This window comes from Miscanthus floridulus, chromosome 18 (assembly GCF_019320115.1).
Source record: "Miscanthus floridulus cultivar M001 chromosome 18, ASM1932011v1, whole genome shotgun sequence".
In the NCBI taxonomy this organism is placed as follows: domain Eukaryota; kingdom Viridiplantae; phylum Streptophyta; class Magnoliopsida; order Poales; family Poaceae; genus Miscanthus; species Miscanthus floridulus.
The window spans coordinates 112,524,499-112,538,715 of record NC_089597.1 but is presented as its reverse complement, the minus strand read 5'-3'; the positions used below and the strand labels follow the sequence as shown (position 1 = coordinate 112,538,715).

The following is a 14,217-nucleotide window of genomic DNA, read 5'->3' as shown; positions in this document are numbered from 1 at the left end:
GCTCGAAGTCCCTGTCACGCCCGTCGCGCCCGTAGTCATGCCCGTAGCCGGCCATAGAGTCACGATCGATGCGACCCAACTCGTGATGACCGAAACGATCGCGTGGCTCCAAGAACCGCTCGCGTTCACACCGAGTCCACGCACGGAACTCCTCCCAGGCGTGGTTTGGATCCATGTCGTCGTCATGAGCATCACCGCCGTCGCGGGTGTTGTCTCTGCCGGCGCGGATGTCATCACTGCCACCCGCAGCATCATCCGTGACACCGCCCTTGCCTGCATCGGCCTTGCCTGACTCGATGCGTGCCAGCCGGTGGTCATGGGAGTTGAGGCGATTGGTGATGGTGGTGAGCTGACCCAAGATGTGATCCAATTTGGCATCCATGGCCGCAGGATCGTGGGCACCCGTGAAGGTCTCTGGTACCAAATTGTTATGGCGTGGACGGGTACAATGGGGAGATCGCAGGGGGGAGTGGAGTAGAAGGCTGGATTGAGAATTGGAGCGCAAGGGATAGCGAGGAAGTGGTGCAGTGGGAGGTTCGCCGGTGGCAGCGGCAGAATCGCTCGTAGCCACCGTCGAAGGTAACCCGCCCACCTTGGGAGGTTTATTCCTTCTTCGATAAGTCCTATTACAATCTCTAAGTACCCTTTATATAATAGGTGCACTACTAACAACCCAAAATAGATTTCCTAAATATAGATTTTCTAAATTTCCTCCCTTTCCTCTCCTAACTTAATCAGCCGAGCCCCTTAGCCACGGCTGGGCCTGGGCCGGCGCCTATACTGCACCCTACAAAGGCGTCTACAACAACAAGTTGTCTCCTTGGACCTAATCATGACTACGACTGGAACACTGCCACCTCCAACCAACTAGCAATAAACTTCTGACTTGCTAGGTGAGTTTCTAAGAGGAGTAGGTTTTACCTGTTTCTTCAATTATTCACTCATGTAATCATTATTCAGTTTTATCCAAAAATACTAAATGACGTCCATCGATCTGATAGTGAGCAACTCCTAACTTGCTAGGAAAGCTTTCAATAGTGTTTACCTGTTTATTCAAATTTCCTTTTTCAGTCCATATATATATAAAGTGACTGGACTGCATCATGGCACTTTTTTTTTCGGCTCACTATCAGCATGAGCAGTAAACAATTGACAAGTTATCTCTTTGGACCTAATCATGACTACGACTGGAACACTGCCACCTCCAACCAACTGGCAATAAACTTCTGAATTGCTAGGTGAGTTTCTAAGAGGAGTAGGTTTCTTCAATTATTCACCCATGTAATCATTATTCAGTTTTATCCAAAAATATTAAATGACGTCCATCGATCTGATAGTGAGCAACTCCTAACTTGCTAGGAAAGCTTTCAATAGTGTTTACCTGTTTATTCAAATTTCCTTTTTCAGTCCATATATATATAAAGTGATTGGACTGCATCATGACACTATTTTTTTTTCGGCTCACTATCAGCATGAGCAGTAAACAATTGACAAGTTATCTCCTTGGACCTAATCATGACTACGACTGGAACACTTCCACCTCCAACCAGCTGGCAATAAACTTCTGACTTGCTAGGTGAGTTTCTAAGAGGAGTAGGTTTTACCTGTTTCTTCAATTATTCACTTATGTAATCATTATTCAGTTTTATCCAAAAATACTAAATGACGTCCATCGATCTGATAGTGAGCAACTCCTAACTTGCTAGGAAAGCTTTCAATAGTGTTTACCTGATTATTCAAATTTCCTTTTCAGTCCATATATATAAAAAGTGATTGGACTGCATCATGGCACTATTTTTTTTTATTTCGGCTCACTATCAGCATGAGCAGTAAACAATTGACAAGTTATCTCCTTGGACCTAATCATGACTACGACTGGAACACTGATTAATGTGGACACAAAGGCTACCTTTTTATATCAATGCAATCATAGAAGGATCGACTCATGTCAGATGTGTATATGCATTATATTTAATTATTCATATTTCATACTGTTACAGTAATTTCCGTAGTAACATTAGAATTAAGAGCTTGTAGCGGTATATATGTAACATCCATCAGTAGCACCAACTACTATTCTTTAAGTAGAATATAGATTTTGCCAGTAAATTACTTTGGCATAGACCAGCTTCATACAACTCCAAAATCTACACTATTTTTCAAACTTTTTTTATCGTAAAGTTCATTATGTTCCCTCGAAGATTAATTCAAATCAACATGTGCGTATTATGGCTTTACTATTTCCGTATTTCTTAATCCATGACGTTGTATCATCTAGTTATAAAAGACACAGTTAATCCAGATTTCAGATAAATTAAACCAACCATGGATAAACCCATGGTTAAAACTATAAAACCATCGTAGAATTAACAATACACTAAATTAAAAACGTGACCAAATATAATAGTGAAGGAGATCACCCGGTTTGGTTATAATTTGGTTGTTGCCATGTCGCTGCCGCCCTAAAGCTCCGCGCGGCCCTTTCAGGTTTAATTACCTACGACACGACAATCGACAACCACCATCGCGCTTTGTTCAGTTTCATCATTCCGAGCCGGCCGGTCTCCAGCGACACCAAACCGATCGCCGAGATAGAAGGAAACCATGGCTTCCTCTCTTTCACAGAGAGGAGGAAGACGTCTCCTGTTCCCAATGGTGGCGGTGGTGGTGGCGGTGGCTGTGCTAGTTAGGGCGGCGCCGGCGTTCGCGTGCTACACGCGCGTGTTCAGCTTTGGCGACTCGTTGGCGGACACGGGCAACTACCGCTTCGTCTACGGCAACGACTCCAGTCACGCGCTGCGGTTCCCCTACGGCGAGACCTTCTTCCACCGCGCCACCGGCCGCTTTAGCGATGGCCGCGTCGTCCTCGATTTCATCGGTACGTACGCCAGCCAGCCACGCAGGGCACAATGCCCCTGCTGTGCTGTCCATCCACCGACCAATTTTGGAGTAGTGGTTCTAATTCGTGAGGATCAAAACCTGCAGCTGATGCGTTGGGGCTTCCGTTCGTGCCGCCTTACCTGAGCGGGCGGTGCGCCGAGGACTTCTTTCATGGGGCCAACTTCGCGGTGGGCGGCGCCACGGCGCTCGGCCCAGACTTCTTCCTGGACAGGGGTATCGACTTGGGCGACGTGGTGCACCTCGACATGGAGATGAAGTGGTTCCGGGACATGCTCAACCTCCTCTGCCCCGGTGACCTCGCAGCAGGTACGTGATGTTTCTATATCTACTGCGCCTTCTCTTGGGGCTGTCGGATAGAAGGGCTAATAACTACTGAAAATTAGCCCAGTTTAGCTCTAGTACATCTAAGCAGGACTAATAGACACTATTTTTTTTAATAAGTCTTTAATGTTGTTAGATAACTAGCTAGCCAATCTTTAATTTGAGCTAATTTTTAGCCCAACTAGTAACTAACTTTAGCTCATCCAAATAAGCCCTTAATTTGGTATGTTCTTTCCAATGCTATGTTTTTTTCTCGAATACACAAAAGATTTGTATATCATTGTATTAAGAAGAAGAGTTTATAAACATATAGACAACGCGCCTCTATCGAGCGTCGAAGGAGGTCGACCTAAAACAGCCGTAGCTGGACCATCCTAGTAAAAGACCAGCACTTTTGATATTACATAAATGGAAAACAACCAAAACCAACGCCGCGGTGTGACCTAGGAGGTGGCCTTGCCTCTTTACGGCTGCCTGGACGAGCCTTTTCCACCGGCCAGAAAGAGTGCGTCCAACGCTTCGACGTTAGACGCAGTCAGGTTGCCATCGAAGATGTTGTCAAAGGCCTTCAGCTTTGACGCAGATGGCGTTGATGGACCCTTGGTGTAGCCAATACGCTGCATGATCAGCACTTCGCCTCGCTTGGAAGCAGGTACTCGCGAGAGGCTCTGAGCCGCCAACCGCCTACTTCGCAGCGGCAGCACTGCCTTAGCAGAAGGCTGCTTGGGAGGCTAACGAATAAGCGAAGAGTCGACCTTCTTCAGCACGCGCTTGGTGAAGCTCTTGAGGCGGCATGCGACAGAGCTATCGCTGACGTTGACCATGCGGACCTCCCGAGGCGGCGTAGTGAACATGTCTACAACCGCCATGGGCTCGGCCGGCTCGAAGCCAGGCGGACCGCCCACCTCATCTTGCGTAGGCACATCAACTCCTGAGGTGGTCTGCGCGGCCAGAGGCGGCGTGACCTGAGATTGATCGTGCTCGAGTGGCGGTGGAACCAAGTCCGCTGTCAACTGAGCGGGGTAGTAGACCCTCATCGAAGTGGCGCAGGTGCACGTACTGGTGGTTGCGACCGAGGCTGCAACCTCCTCCAGCATCAGGTCCTCCAAGACTTCACGTGTGGCGTGCATGGCGTCCGGGTATGGAGAGAGCAGCAACAGATCGAGCTCGGAGAGGACCCATATATGGCGCGTCTCACTGGTCGGCTCATCGTGACCTTCCCAGGTTACACTGTTGGCGACGGTAGTGGAGGCCGTTGCCGCAGCGGTGTTGTCCCCCTCGGCCGTCGCCAATGTCTCCGGCATCTCCAAAGTCGACGCCCTCCACCATCGCGCCCAGCCACATTTTGCACAGCTCCAATTGTGTGGAGCACGTGCTGGGAGGCCGGCGCATTGCTGCCACGAGTCGGGTGCCGTGGTCCATCACCACCCTTCGCTGTCGTATGCCTGGGCCACTTGCAATCCCTGGCGAGGTGGCGAATGCCATGGCAGCATAGGCAACGCTATGGCAAATGACAAGTTGCTACCCGATGCGAGTAGGAAAAACAATTGAAGCATCTGCCGTGAAGCTCCACGGGTACCTTCTGGGTCTGCAGAGGTTGCTTTGCCTTGCAACGAGGCTCAGCCGAAGCGATCACAGGTTGCGCCTCCTGCCGAGGGAGGATCTCCTGCCATCCATCGGCGTTGGGGGCGGAGACCCATCCATGGTGGCCGAGACGCTGGCGTGTCGGGGTGCGGCCATCCACTAGCCGAGCAGGTAGGTCGTGCACCAGCTATGGGCGTGGCCATTTGCATTTCCCCCGCCTTCGCCCAAGACCCTGTCGGCCCGCCTCCGCTTCGCCACGGCCCAATATCATGATTGGACGAGTCTGGGTGCATGGCGGGGACACCGCGACCGGCTCTGCCAGGCGATGAGCGGTGTCCAGGTAGCTGGTGGGGTGTTCATCATCGGACTCCTCACCGTCGGTGTCCGCCCAACGACGGCGCTTCGTGCAGCCTCCCGTGGTGCTGTCCGGGTAGAACGGAGCCACCGGAGAGAGGGTGGGTGAGCAGGGGGCGCCAGCAGTGGAGGTAGCATCCCGGCCGCGTCGCGGAGACGTGGGTGGTGGCGGCTGTTGCCGTGCAGTGGCCTCCCCACCGCCGGTAGTCGTGGATCCGACCGCTCGGGACCCGCTCGCATGGGATCCGGCCACCTCCGTGAGCAGGGGCGTGGTTCCCTTGAGCTGGGAGGCCATGGTTACTGCGACGCCTAGCTTCAGCAGCGGAGGAGGTGTAGTGCGGGGGGGAAGAGGGGAGGGATGGGCAGAGGCGGCCGCCTGCGACAGCGCCGACGCTGGTGACGTCGGGGAGGAGCCACATGGCTATGAGATGGCGGCTTGCGGGAGGGATGGGAGGAGGAGGAGGTGGGGGAGGGGAGTCGGCTGCCGTGGCCGACGGTGGCTTGCGCCGGCGCTGGCCCCGGCGAGGTCGGGGGAGGAGGGGATTGGGGAGATCAGAGAGGTTGGGGAGTTGTGGTTCCAAGAGGAGATAGAGGCTCACGAGGGGAGAGGAGGATGGGGTGGGGGAGGGGAGGTGGCGGCAGGCGCCAGCGCCGGGGAGGCCGCCGGAGCCAGTGCCGCAGGCGGGGGTGGCAGCGCCGCCAGGGGCTAGGGTTGGGTGGGGTTGGTTAAGGTCGCCCGTTCAGAAGAGAACCACCAGCAAGAAATTTGTAGGACATCTTAAGGCGGTGTTTGGGTTCTAGGAACGGAGATGAATTAGAAAGTAATCTAATAATCTAACTTTAACGACTCTTTGAAAAAAATATCACACACTGCACACATGACCACTAAAATGATGTCGTAGCACCACTGGCCACTACCATCGTCACCATGCTAAAGTTGGTACAAGCCATAGCCATGCCGTCGTAATCGCTTACAAACCACTCAGCCCCCAAAGGCCAGAGCGTAGACTATAGTCACCATAGGGCATATGGAAATGCTTACACCCGGGCGTCTGTCCACCCGGGCACTTGCTTAACGGGCCAGCGGACCAGCCCAGGCAGCCTCTCCAACATCTACGCGTAGTCCAGAGTGTTTCACCACTCCTAAAGTATCGTCCACTTCCATCGATGTCTGTGTAGCGACTGCCTCCACCATGTCGTCCGTCCATCGCAGCTGCTACTCTGCCGCACGCCCATCCTGCACCGCGTGCTCCTCGCCCCCCCCCCCCCCCCGTCACGCGCACCTCTAGCCCTCTCCTGTTACGCGTGCCGCCCGTCCCCCCCCCCCCCCACCGTCGCATGCGCCTCCTGCTCCCTCGCATTGGTCGCCCTGGTGCTGGTGGTGCTCGCTTCGCCCGTCGCACGTGCCGCCCGCCCAGCTGAGCCAAGCCCGGTGCAAGTGGCGCTGGCTAGTGTTAGTGCTCGTGCGCGCCACTGGTGCTGCGTGCTGGTGATGCTCGTGCGCCGCGGCTCGCTGATGGCTGGAATCGATCGGCCCTGGCCTTCCCCATGTTGCAAACATATATTTCAAGTGTTTTAAATGTTTCATAGGTATGTTGCAAGTGTTTTATACGGATGTTGCGAAAGTAGATAGGATGTTGCATATGTTGCAATGGTTGTACACGTATGTTGCAAGCTCTTGTTCTCAATGTTTTATCTCGACGTATGTTGCAAGCGTGTTTATCTGGATGCTGCATATGTTTTCACACACATGATGCAAGTGTTTTATATGAATGTTGTGTATGTTTACAATGGTTTCAAGTGTTTTTCAGGAGTTTTTGCAAGTGTTTCAGACGCTTGTTTTAAATATTTCATTTGTTTTTAGACATATGTTGCAATTGTTGCATCTGGATGTTTCAAAACTAGATCGGGTGTTGCAACTCCCTCCTCGTCTTTCTGCTGTCTCGCCTCAGTGTCAGGCGCGAAAAACGAGCGTAGGCGGAGGCGGTCCCCACTGGCGCAGGCGGGCCCCACGTGCTTGCGGGCGGGCGCAGCAGGCGAGACATGGGTGGGCATGCGCGAGAGTGGGACGGGGGGCATCGGCGCGGGCATCTAGCCAGACGGGGGGCTAGCGTCCGAACATCCGGGCGCTAGCCACGTCCTAGGGCATATCGATCGAACCGACCGCAACCAACTAGACCTCACGTCAGCTTTGAGGCTGGCGGTTGGTTTAGTTAGTTGTCACTTGTTTTTTGTCATTTCTTCTTCCATTGTGCTTTATAAAAACGAAAAAAAAAACAAAGTCTAGACACCCCATGCTAGCTAGCTATCTTTGTAACAATAACCTATTGTGGCAATGTAAGACGCTCCAAAATGGATTGAGATAGCACTCACTCCGTAAAAAAAAATGCAATTATGTATTAATATTTATGTCTCTAAATAAATTTATTATAAAATATATTCTATAACTAATCTCATGGTAGTTATTTTATCTCATGAGTGTTTATACTTTTTCATATAGTTTTAGTCAAAGTTTAAACTGTTTGACTTCTTAAAAACATAAGAACTATATTCTTTTGTGGACGGAGAGAGTACATTGCTAACAGCTTGGTGCTATCACGATCATGCCCGGGCATCGGACACCCACGAGCAAACAAAAGACAAGGCCAAACCTATCCCTGCAACCAAACATTAGAATGGGATAATCCCACCCAAACAACAGATAGAACCACCCATCTACGTTGTCTCTATGCCGAACCCACGCTAAAATTAGAGATGCGAAATCTCCAGGTCGATCCATTGGGTAGTCGGCCCAACCCACGAAAGCAAAGCCAGATAGTCATAGGGACTACCCTCAAGATAAAAAAAATATTACATCGATAGAGTATGAACCCTATTGACCTACTAATAGGTAAGATGGGTCAACCTAATCATTCCATAATAATTTTTTTTATTTGTTGGCCTTCTACTTTTTTCTGAGCAGGCACAATTGATGATAACTTGTTAAGAACGTTTATGCTTGGAAGTAAACTAAAAAATATTACATTTTAGGGGTGAAAACAGATAAAATTAGAATTATAGTTCACTCTTAACTTATTTTTATTTTTTTTATGCATTCAATAATAATCTTAATGCATTGCCCCCTTCGGCTAGGAGAGCGTGTCATGCAATGCGAAAAAAAAGAATTATTTCTACTTCAGTTCGTGAGAAGAAACCATTAAGGGTTTGTTCGAACTTGCTAGAAATATTTTTGTAGTGTATGGTAAACTCTTATTTTAGTGGGATTAGAAGTCAAAGGTAAATTGGTAATGTTATTACTTTTCTTGCCGTGAGCATGTGAACACAAAACTAGTATGTTATATAGGATTTTGCTGTGGTACTCCGTTAACTCTTACAGTCTTACTCGTATTTAGCCTTTGACTTTAGAATCGATGAAATCATTAAATAATTAAAAAAACAGGGAAAACAGAAAAATGGGCCCGAAGGGTTTCCTGACGTCCTGACATGTGAAACGCGTGTTTTCGGTGGACAAAGGAGCACCTCCGATCCGAGTTTTTTCACCGAAAAACTTTGAAACCCGCCCGCGTACCCGCGTCCTCTCGATATCGCCAACTGCTCCGCGTAGCCACACCTGGGCGGTTCCAGACCTTCTCCATCCCCGACCAAGAGTCCAGACCCCGACGATGCTGCTCGCGGAGGCGGAGGGCGCGACGAGGCCGGAGTCGTGGAGGGCGACGGCCAGCAGCGGCCCCTCAGCGCCCGCTCCCTTCTCGGGCGCGGCTTCCTCAACGGCGCCCCCACCCCCACTTTGACGCTTGCGCCGCGCCCCCCTCCACCCATGGCGTGCGGTGGCTGGTCCGGATCGATGGGTGCTGTGGCAAAGGCTGGTCTGCAGTCTCTCTCCGGCTTTGAGATCCACTCTGTACGTACCTCTTTGGATCTGCATCTCTCTTCCTTGATCCATGGCGTATGTGACTATGTGAGATCCATTCTCTCTCTGTAGATCGGGTCTGGATGTGCATAAGCCTGCGGTTGGAAGGCTTTGCTTCCCAAATCCCATTTCGAGCAAGTAGCAATTCCGGGCTTTGCTTCCCAAATCCCATTTCGAGCAAGTAGCAATTCCGGGCGGTCATGTTGTTAAAATTAATCATGTTTCAAAAAAGTGTATGGTATTCCGCAGAGAAGAGGCCTAAGTTTCTTACACTCTTGTGTACAAGTACTTTTAACGGTTTTAAATTTTTTTATACAATTATAAGACGTCACCTTCATATTTTTGTAATATTTTATATAGGACGTAACCTATCACAATTATAAGCAAGTGCATTTTCACTAGTATTAGTAATATTTTATATAACATATCTGGTCAATCTTTAAAAAAAGTTTGACTTCTCTAAAACGAGTTGCATTTGTTTTGGGACGGGAGAAATCTTGCTATTAATTAGCCTATCACTTAAGCAAAACGATGACGTGACAAGAAAGTTATGATCAGATAGAAGGAAATCGTTCTGTGTGGAGAAAACAGTTTAAGCTCCAGCACCGGGACTCGAAGAAACCGACGAAGCCATGCTGGGAGGGCGTAGTTTCTTCATGTCGGCATAAGAGCAATTATAATAGCAGCCTTTAAACTGGTCAAATGATGAGGTGGAAGAGAGAGAAGAGGAGAGAGAGAGCAGAAGCCAACTGTAAGCTTACAGTCGGTTTAGACATAAGAACTAAGAAAATTTATGAGAGAAACAATGGACCATGTATTAATAGTGATGAACTAACTAATATATGAGTGGGTTGAGAAAAGGCTACAAAGAAACATTACAGCCAACAACCGACTATATTATTAGCGTTGCTTTAAAAGATGATCACACATCGCAGCACTAGGATGCACGGATAGCATATTGCCAAAATGCGAACACTGGACGGTTCGGCGGTGGCGAAAAGGCATGCACCTTACTATCAAGCTTGCTGCTTGGTCCCAATTTTTTTACAATTTGGTTCTTTTTTTAAAGAAAATTTACGTTTGATCTCCTGGGAGATGTAAAATCATCTTTGGACCCTGGGGGGTCGGCGTCAGAACTCATGGCTCTGAGGTAACACGTCTCGGCGCCACAGATCTTGGCTCCGAGGTGCCTGGCCGTGCACAGCAGGGCATCCTAGGTGACGTTGACATGACCGGTACCTTGGAGCCACAGATCTGGGCTCGACCTTGGAGCCGTGGACCTCGGCTCCGAGCTCGGAGCCATGGATCCTGACGCCGAGTATGGATTCAAAACCCACGGCCAAGTTTCCCTTGCCAAGGTTGCTTTCATTTCTTCCTCCTCCCTCTCGGACATGTATAGATAGAGGTATTGGTTGTGTGCTAATTTTGCGTTTGAGCCTATACTTCGTCAGAGGCGCATTAACAAGATGATGAGAAATTGATGTTGTGTAATAATTATTTTGGCCGTGGGTTTTTAATTAACAAGATGGTGAGAAATTGATGTTGTGTAATAATTAACAAGATAGTGAGAAATTGATGTTGTGTAATAATTAACGAGATGGTGAAAAATTTTATAAATGATGAAACATAAATAATATATATACCATTTCTATTGTCGTTCTATGAATATTTTTCTCTAGTTACAACACACGAATATGTTTGCTAGTCCTCTTTTTTGTCCTATTATTTTGATCTGGCCTTCCCTGTAAATGTCCACCATCCACACCGATCACAACCGAGATCGTCGCCTCCAGAGTTCGGGCCCGAACCCAATTCCAAACGGTAGTGCCGGACCCTACGGGGAGGTGCCGATGTGTACGTCGTTTGTTTTTCTCTTTTCTATATGTCGTATTTGTGGGTGAGCCTAATTCTAATCCTATTAAGATTCGATTCTGCCATGTATTTATATGAAATCAAATACTCCCCAAAGCACAAGTATTTCTATAATATTTTAAGTTCTAACATGGACACGTAAAATTCTTTACTTTGTTTTGATCTTTTTTAATTTCTTTTTTTTTCTTTTCTACCTATCCTTTTTATTTCCTTTTTCATCCGTGTTTCTGTTTTGCAGGTGTTCTCCGGTTCCTTTTCTTTCTATGTTTCTGTTTTTTTTCTGTTTTTTTTTTGTTGTTGATCTGTTGTTCTTTTCTTTTCCGTATCGCTTGTCTGTTTTCTTTACGTGTTTTCTTTTATTTTCGCTTGTGCACCGTGGTGGCCTAGGTCTGTATGGTGGGGCCACCGTGCGCCGGTCCAGGTTGTCTGGGCGTGACTGGTGACACTGCACCCGTCGCGTTGCCAGCTCAAGCTGCCTTGTTGTGGCCGCTTTGCTCATGACTGGCTCCATTACGTACTACGCTTGTGCTAACGATTTCTCACCATCTTGGGTTGTTAATTATTACACAAGAGGGTGGAGGAAAAAAAATGAAAGCAGCCTCGATAAGAAAAACTTGGCCGTGAGTTTTGAATTCATGCTCGGCGCCAGGATCCATAGCTCTGAGGTCAGAGCTATAGATCTTGGCACCGAGCTCGGAGCCAAGATCTGTGGCTCCGAGCTCGGAGCCACGTCAACGCCATTTAAGATGCTCTGCTGTGTACGACCCAGCACCTCGGAGCCAAGATCTGTGGCGCCGAGACGTGTTACCTCGAAGCCATGAGTTCTGGCGCCGACCTCTAAGATTCAAAGATGAGTTTACATCTCTCAGATGGCTAAACGTAAATTTTCTTTAAAAAAAAAAGATCAAATTATAAAAAATTAGGCTGCTCGGTCCGCGTGCGTACATAGGCATGGGACTGTCCGCCAACGGGGCTTGCGTGAGCGCCGAACTATCCGTCCTAAAGATCTACGAACACCTTCCGGAAAGGACCGGTCACCACACATCTAAGGTTGTTCTAGAGTCAGCAAGAGCACTATAGCATTGTGTGTTTTGGTTTCCATACCTAGTTTCTTGCTCACGAAACTGTTAGCTCTGCGACTGCCCTCAGTATCTCACCATCAAACAATCATAGTTCCTCTTCGGTGCTAATTCAGAAAACAACGCTACGTTGATATTGCACAGGCTGCTCGGACATGATGAACCAATCCCTTTTCATAGTTGGAGAAATTGGAGGCAATGACTACAACACCCCTCTTTTCGGAAGAATTCCTCTTGAGACTGTTGTCACTTTCGCTCCGTCTGTTATCGCCAAAATCTCTTCAGCTATCACAGTGAGTATGTTCCCATGTATCCGTCATTAATTAACACTAAGATTGTATAGATATGGCAGTGCAAATGCATCCAATTTTTGCAGGAGTTGATCGGGCTAGGAGCCAAGACTCTAGTTGTTCCAGGGAATTTCCCTATTGGGTGCCTCCCAAAGTATCTGTTGGCATTCCAGGGAGACAAGGAAGAAGATTACGAGCCAAAGACAGGTTGCATTAAACGGCTGAATGAGTTTGCACGGTACCACAACAAGCTTCTCATCGAGGAATTGGAGAAGTTGCGTAAGCTCCATCCCAGCGTGACCATCATCTATGCTGATTACTACGGAGCCGCTATGGACATTTTTGTTTCCCCGCAAGAACATGGTGAGTTCTAACTTATATATTTTATTTACATTTTTTGAAGAACATATAGTACAGATACTCACACACGCGGTGTTTGGCCTCTAAAATGATTAACTGCCTCTACAAATGTTTTAAGTAGTGCAACCAACTGAGAAACAGTAGATGATTTTAAAATACATACATTGATCTCATCATATCTTTGTAGATGCATGCATTTATTATTCTCATCATGTCATAGAGTGAAATTAGAGATGGTACACTCACCTCACAACGTGCTACTACACTGATAAGTGATGTTCTTGCTCTAATCTTTCATAGTAGAAATAAAGCGAAGAGATCAATAGATAGCTAATTTTTAGCGGGGCCTGTTTGGATCCACCTGCTAATAGGTGGTTGGATAGTGAGTAGAAGACACGTATGAACTATTAGCACCTATTAGCAAGTCCAATTCTATTAATGGAACTAATAGTTAGCAGCTCTCTAGCTAATAATTAGCAGGTTTATTAGCAGGTCTGTTTGGATCCACTAATAATAATTTTACTCGCTAATTTTTAGTGCTCATGGATAAAAAAAAAGACCAAAGTAATCTGAAAGTTTTATCTTATAGCATCCTTGATGCAATTATGTATGATATGTATAGTAATAGCATCATACCACTTGCATTAAGCTCAAGGTTGAATAAATTAGTCGGTGTCAATGGCTACTGTGTTCAGAACCTTAGATAGAAATTAAGATAATTGCACACGTTACCTAGCTACAAATTTGTTTTATTGTTTACACTGAGGTTCAGGAATCAAATATCCCTTTGTGGTTTGCTGTGGCGGAGAAGGACGCTATGGTGTATCCCAAGGTGTAACATGTGGACGCGGAAAATACAAATTATGTCATAACCCAGAAACGTATGGATCGTGGGATGGCCTGCATCCTCCAGAAACTGTATACAGGGCGATTGCGACGAGCCTTCTACGAGGCTCTCACACACAGCCACCGCTTGCTACCATCGCCAGTTCATGCATAAAGCTTAGTGAACTCAGCTTATCTAGTGATGAATACAAGTCCCTTTCAGGCGATGTCAATGTACAACTACATGCCATTAGTTAATTATATTCTTCCTACAAAATAAAGATTAAATATTTGTATCCTCACCGATGAAAGGTGTAACAAGTGTGCCAAAGGAAAGTGAAACATAACAAATACATATACATACGTACGTGTGTGTGCACTGTGGTTTGTATATACATTTCGTATTTTAAGCATTCATGCATGTATATGCCGACTATATATAGAACTAAAATAGAAATTATATGATTTCTTGATGCTCCAATGAGGCTCCTTAATTTGGAATGCGACACTTTTTTTTGTTTTTCCTAAGTTCTTTCTTTGAAAATAAACTGATTTCTATAAAAATTTTATGAAATTCGTACGTTCCGAAGAGTTCCTTAAATAGTTAAGTTTGCTTGAACGCTACTCTTTGAAATTTGCAATCTCTCGGTTGTCACTTGCACCAAATTTCATGAAGTTATATCTTGATCAGCCCTCTGCCTGCATACATGTTTCCATACGT

General features: G+C 47.3%; 1 protein-coding gene across 1 annotated transcript; it reads left to right on the top strand.

Moving 5' to 3' along the window:
- The first annotated feature begins 2,509 nt into the window (after positions 1–2,509).
- On the top strand, positions 2,510–13,969 carry LOC136521622 (GDSL esterase/lipase At1g28600-like). The gene is made up of 5 exons (XM_066515374.1): positions 2,510–2,878; positions 2,986–3,207; positions 12,166–12,314; positions 12,398–12,674; positions 13,444–13,969. Exons 1-5 carry the CDS (start codon positions 2,605–2,607, stop codon positions 13,752–13,754), a joined length of 1,233 nt encoding a protein of 410 aa, XP_066371471.1. The 5' UTR covers positions 2,510–2,604; the 3' UTR covers positions 13,755–13,969.
- The last annotated feature ends 248 nt before the right edge of the window (positions 13,970–14,217 follow it).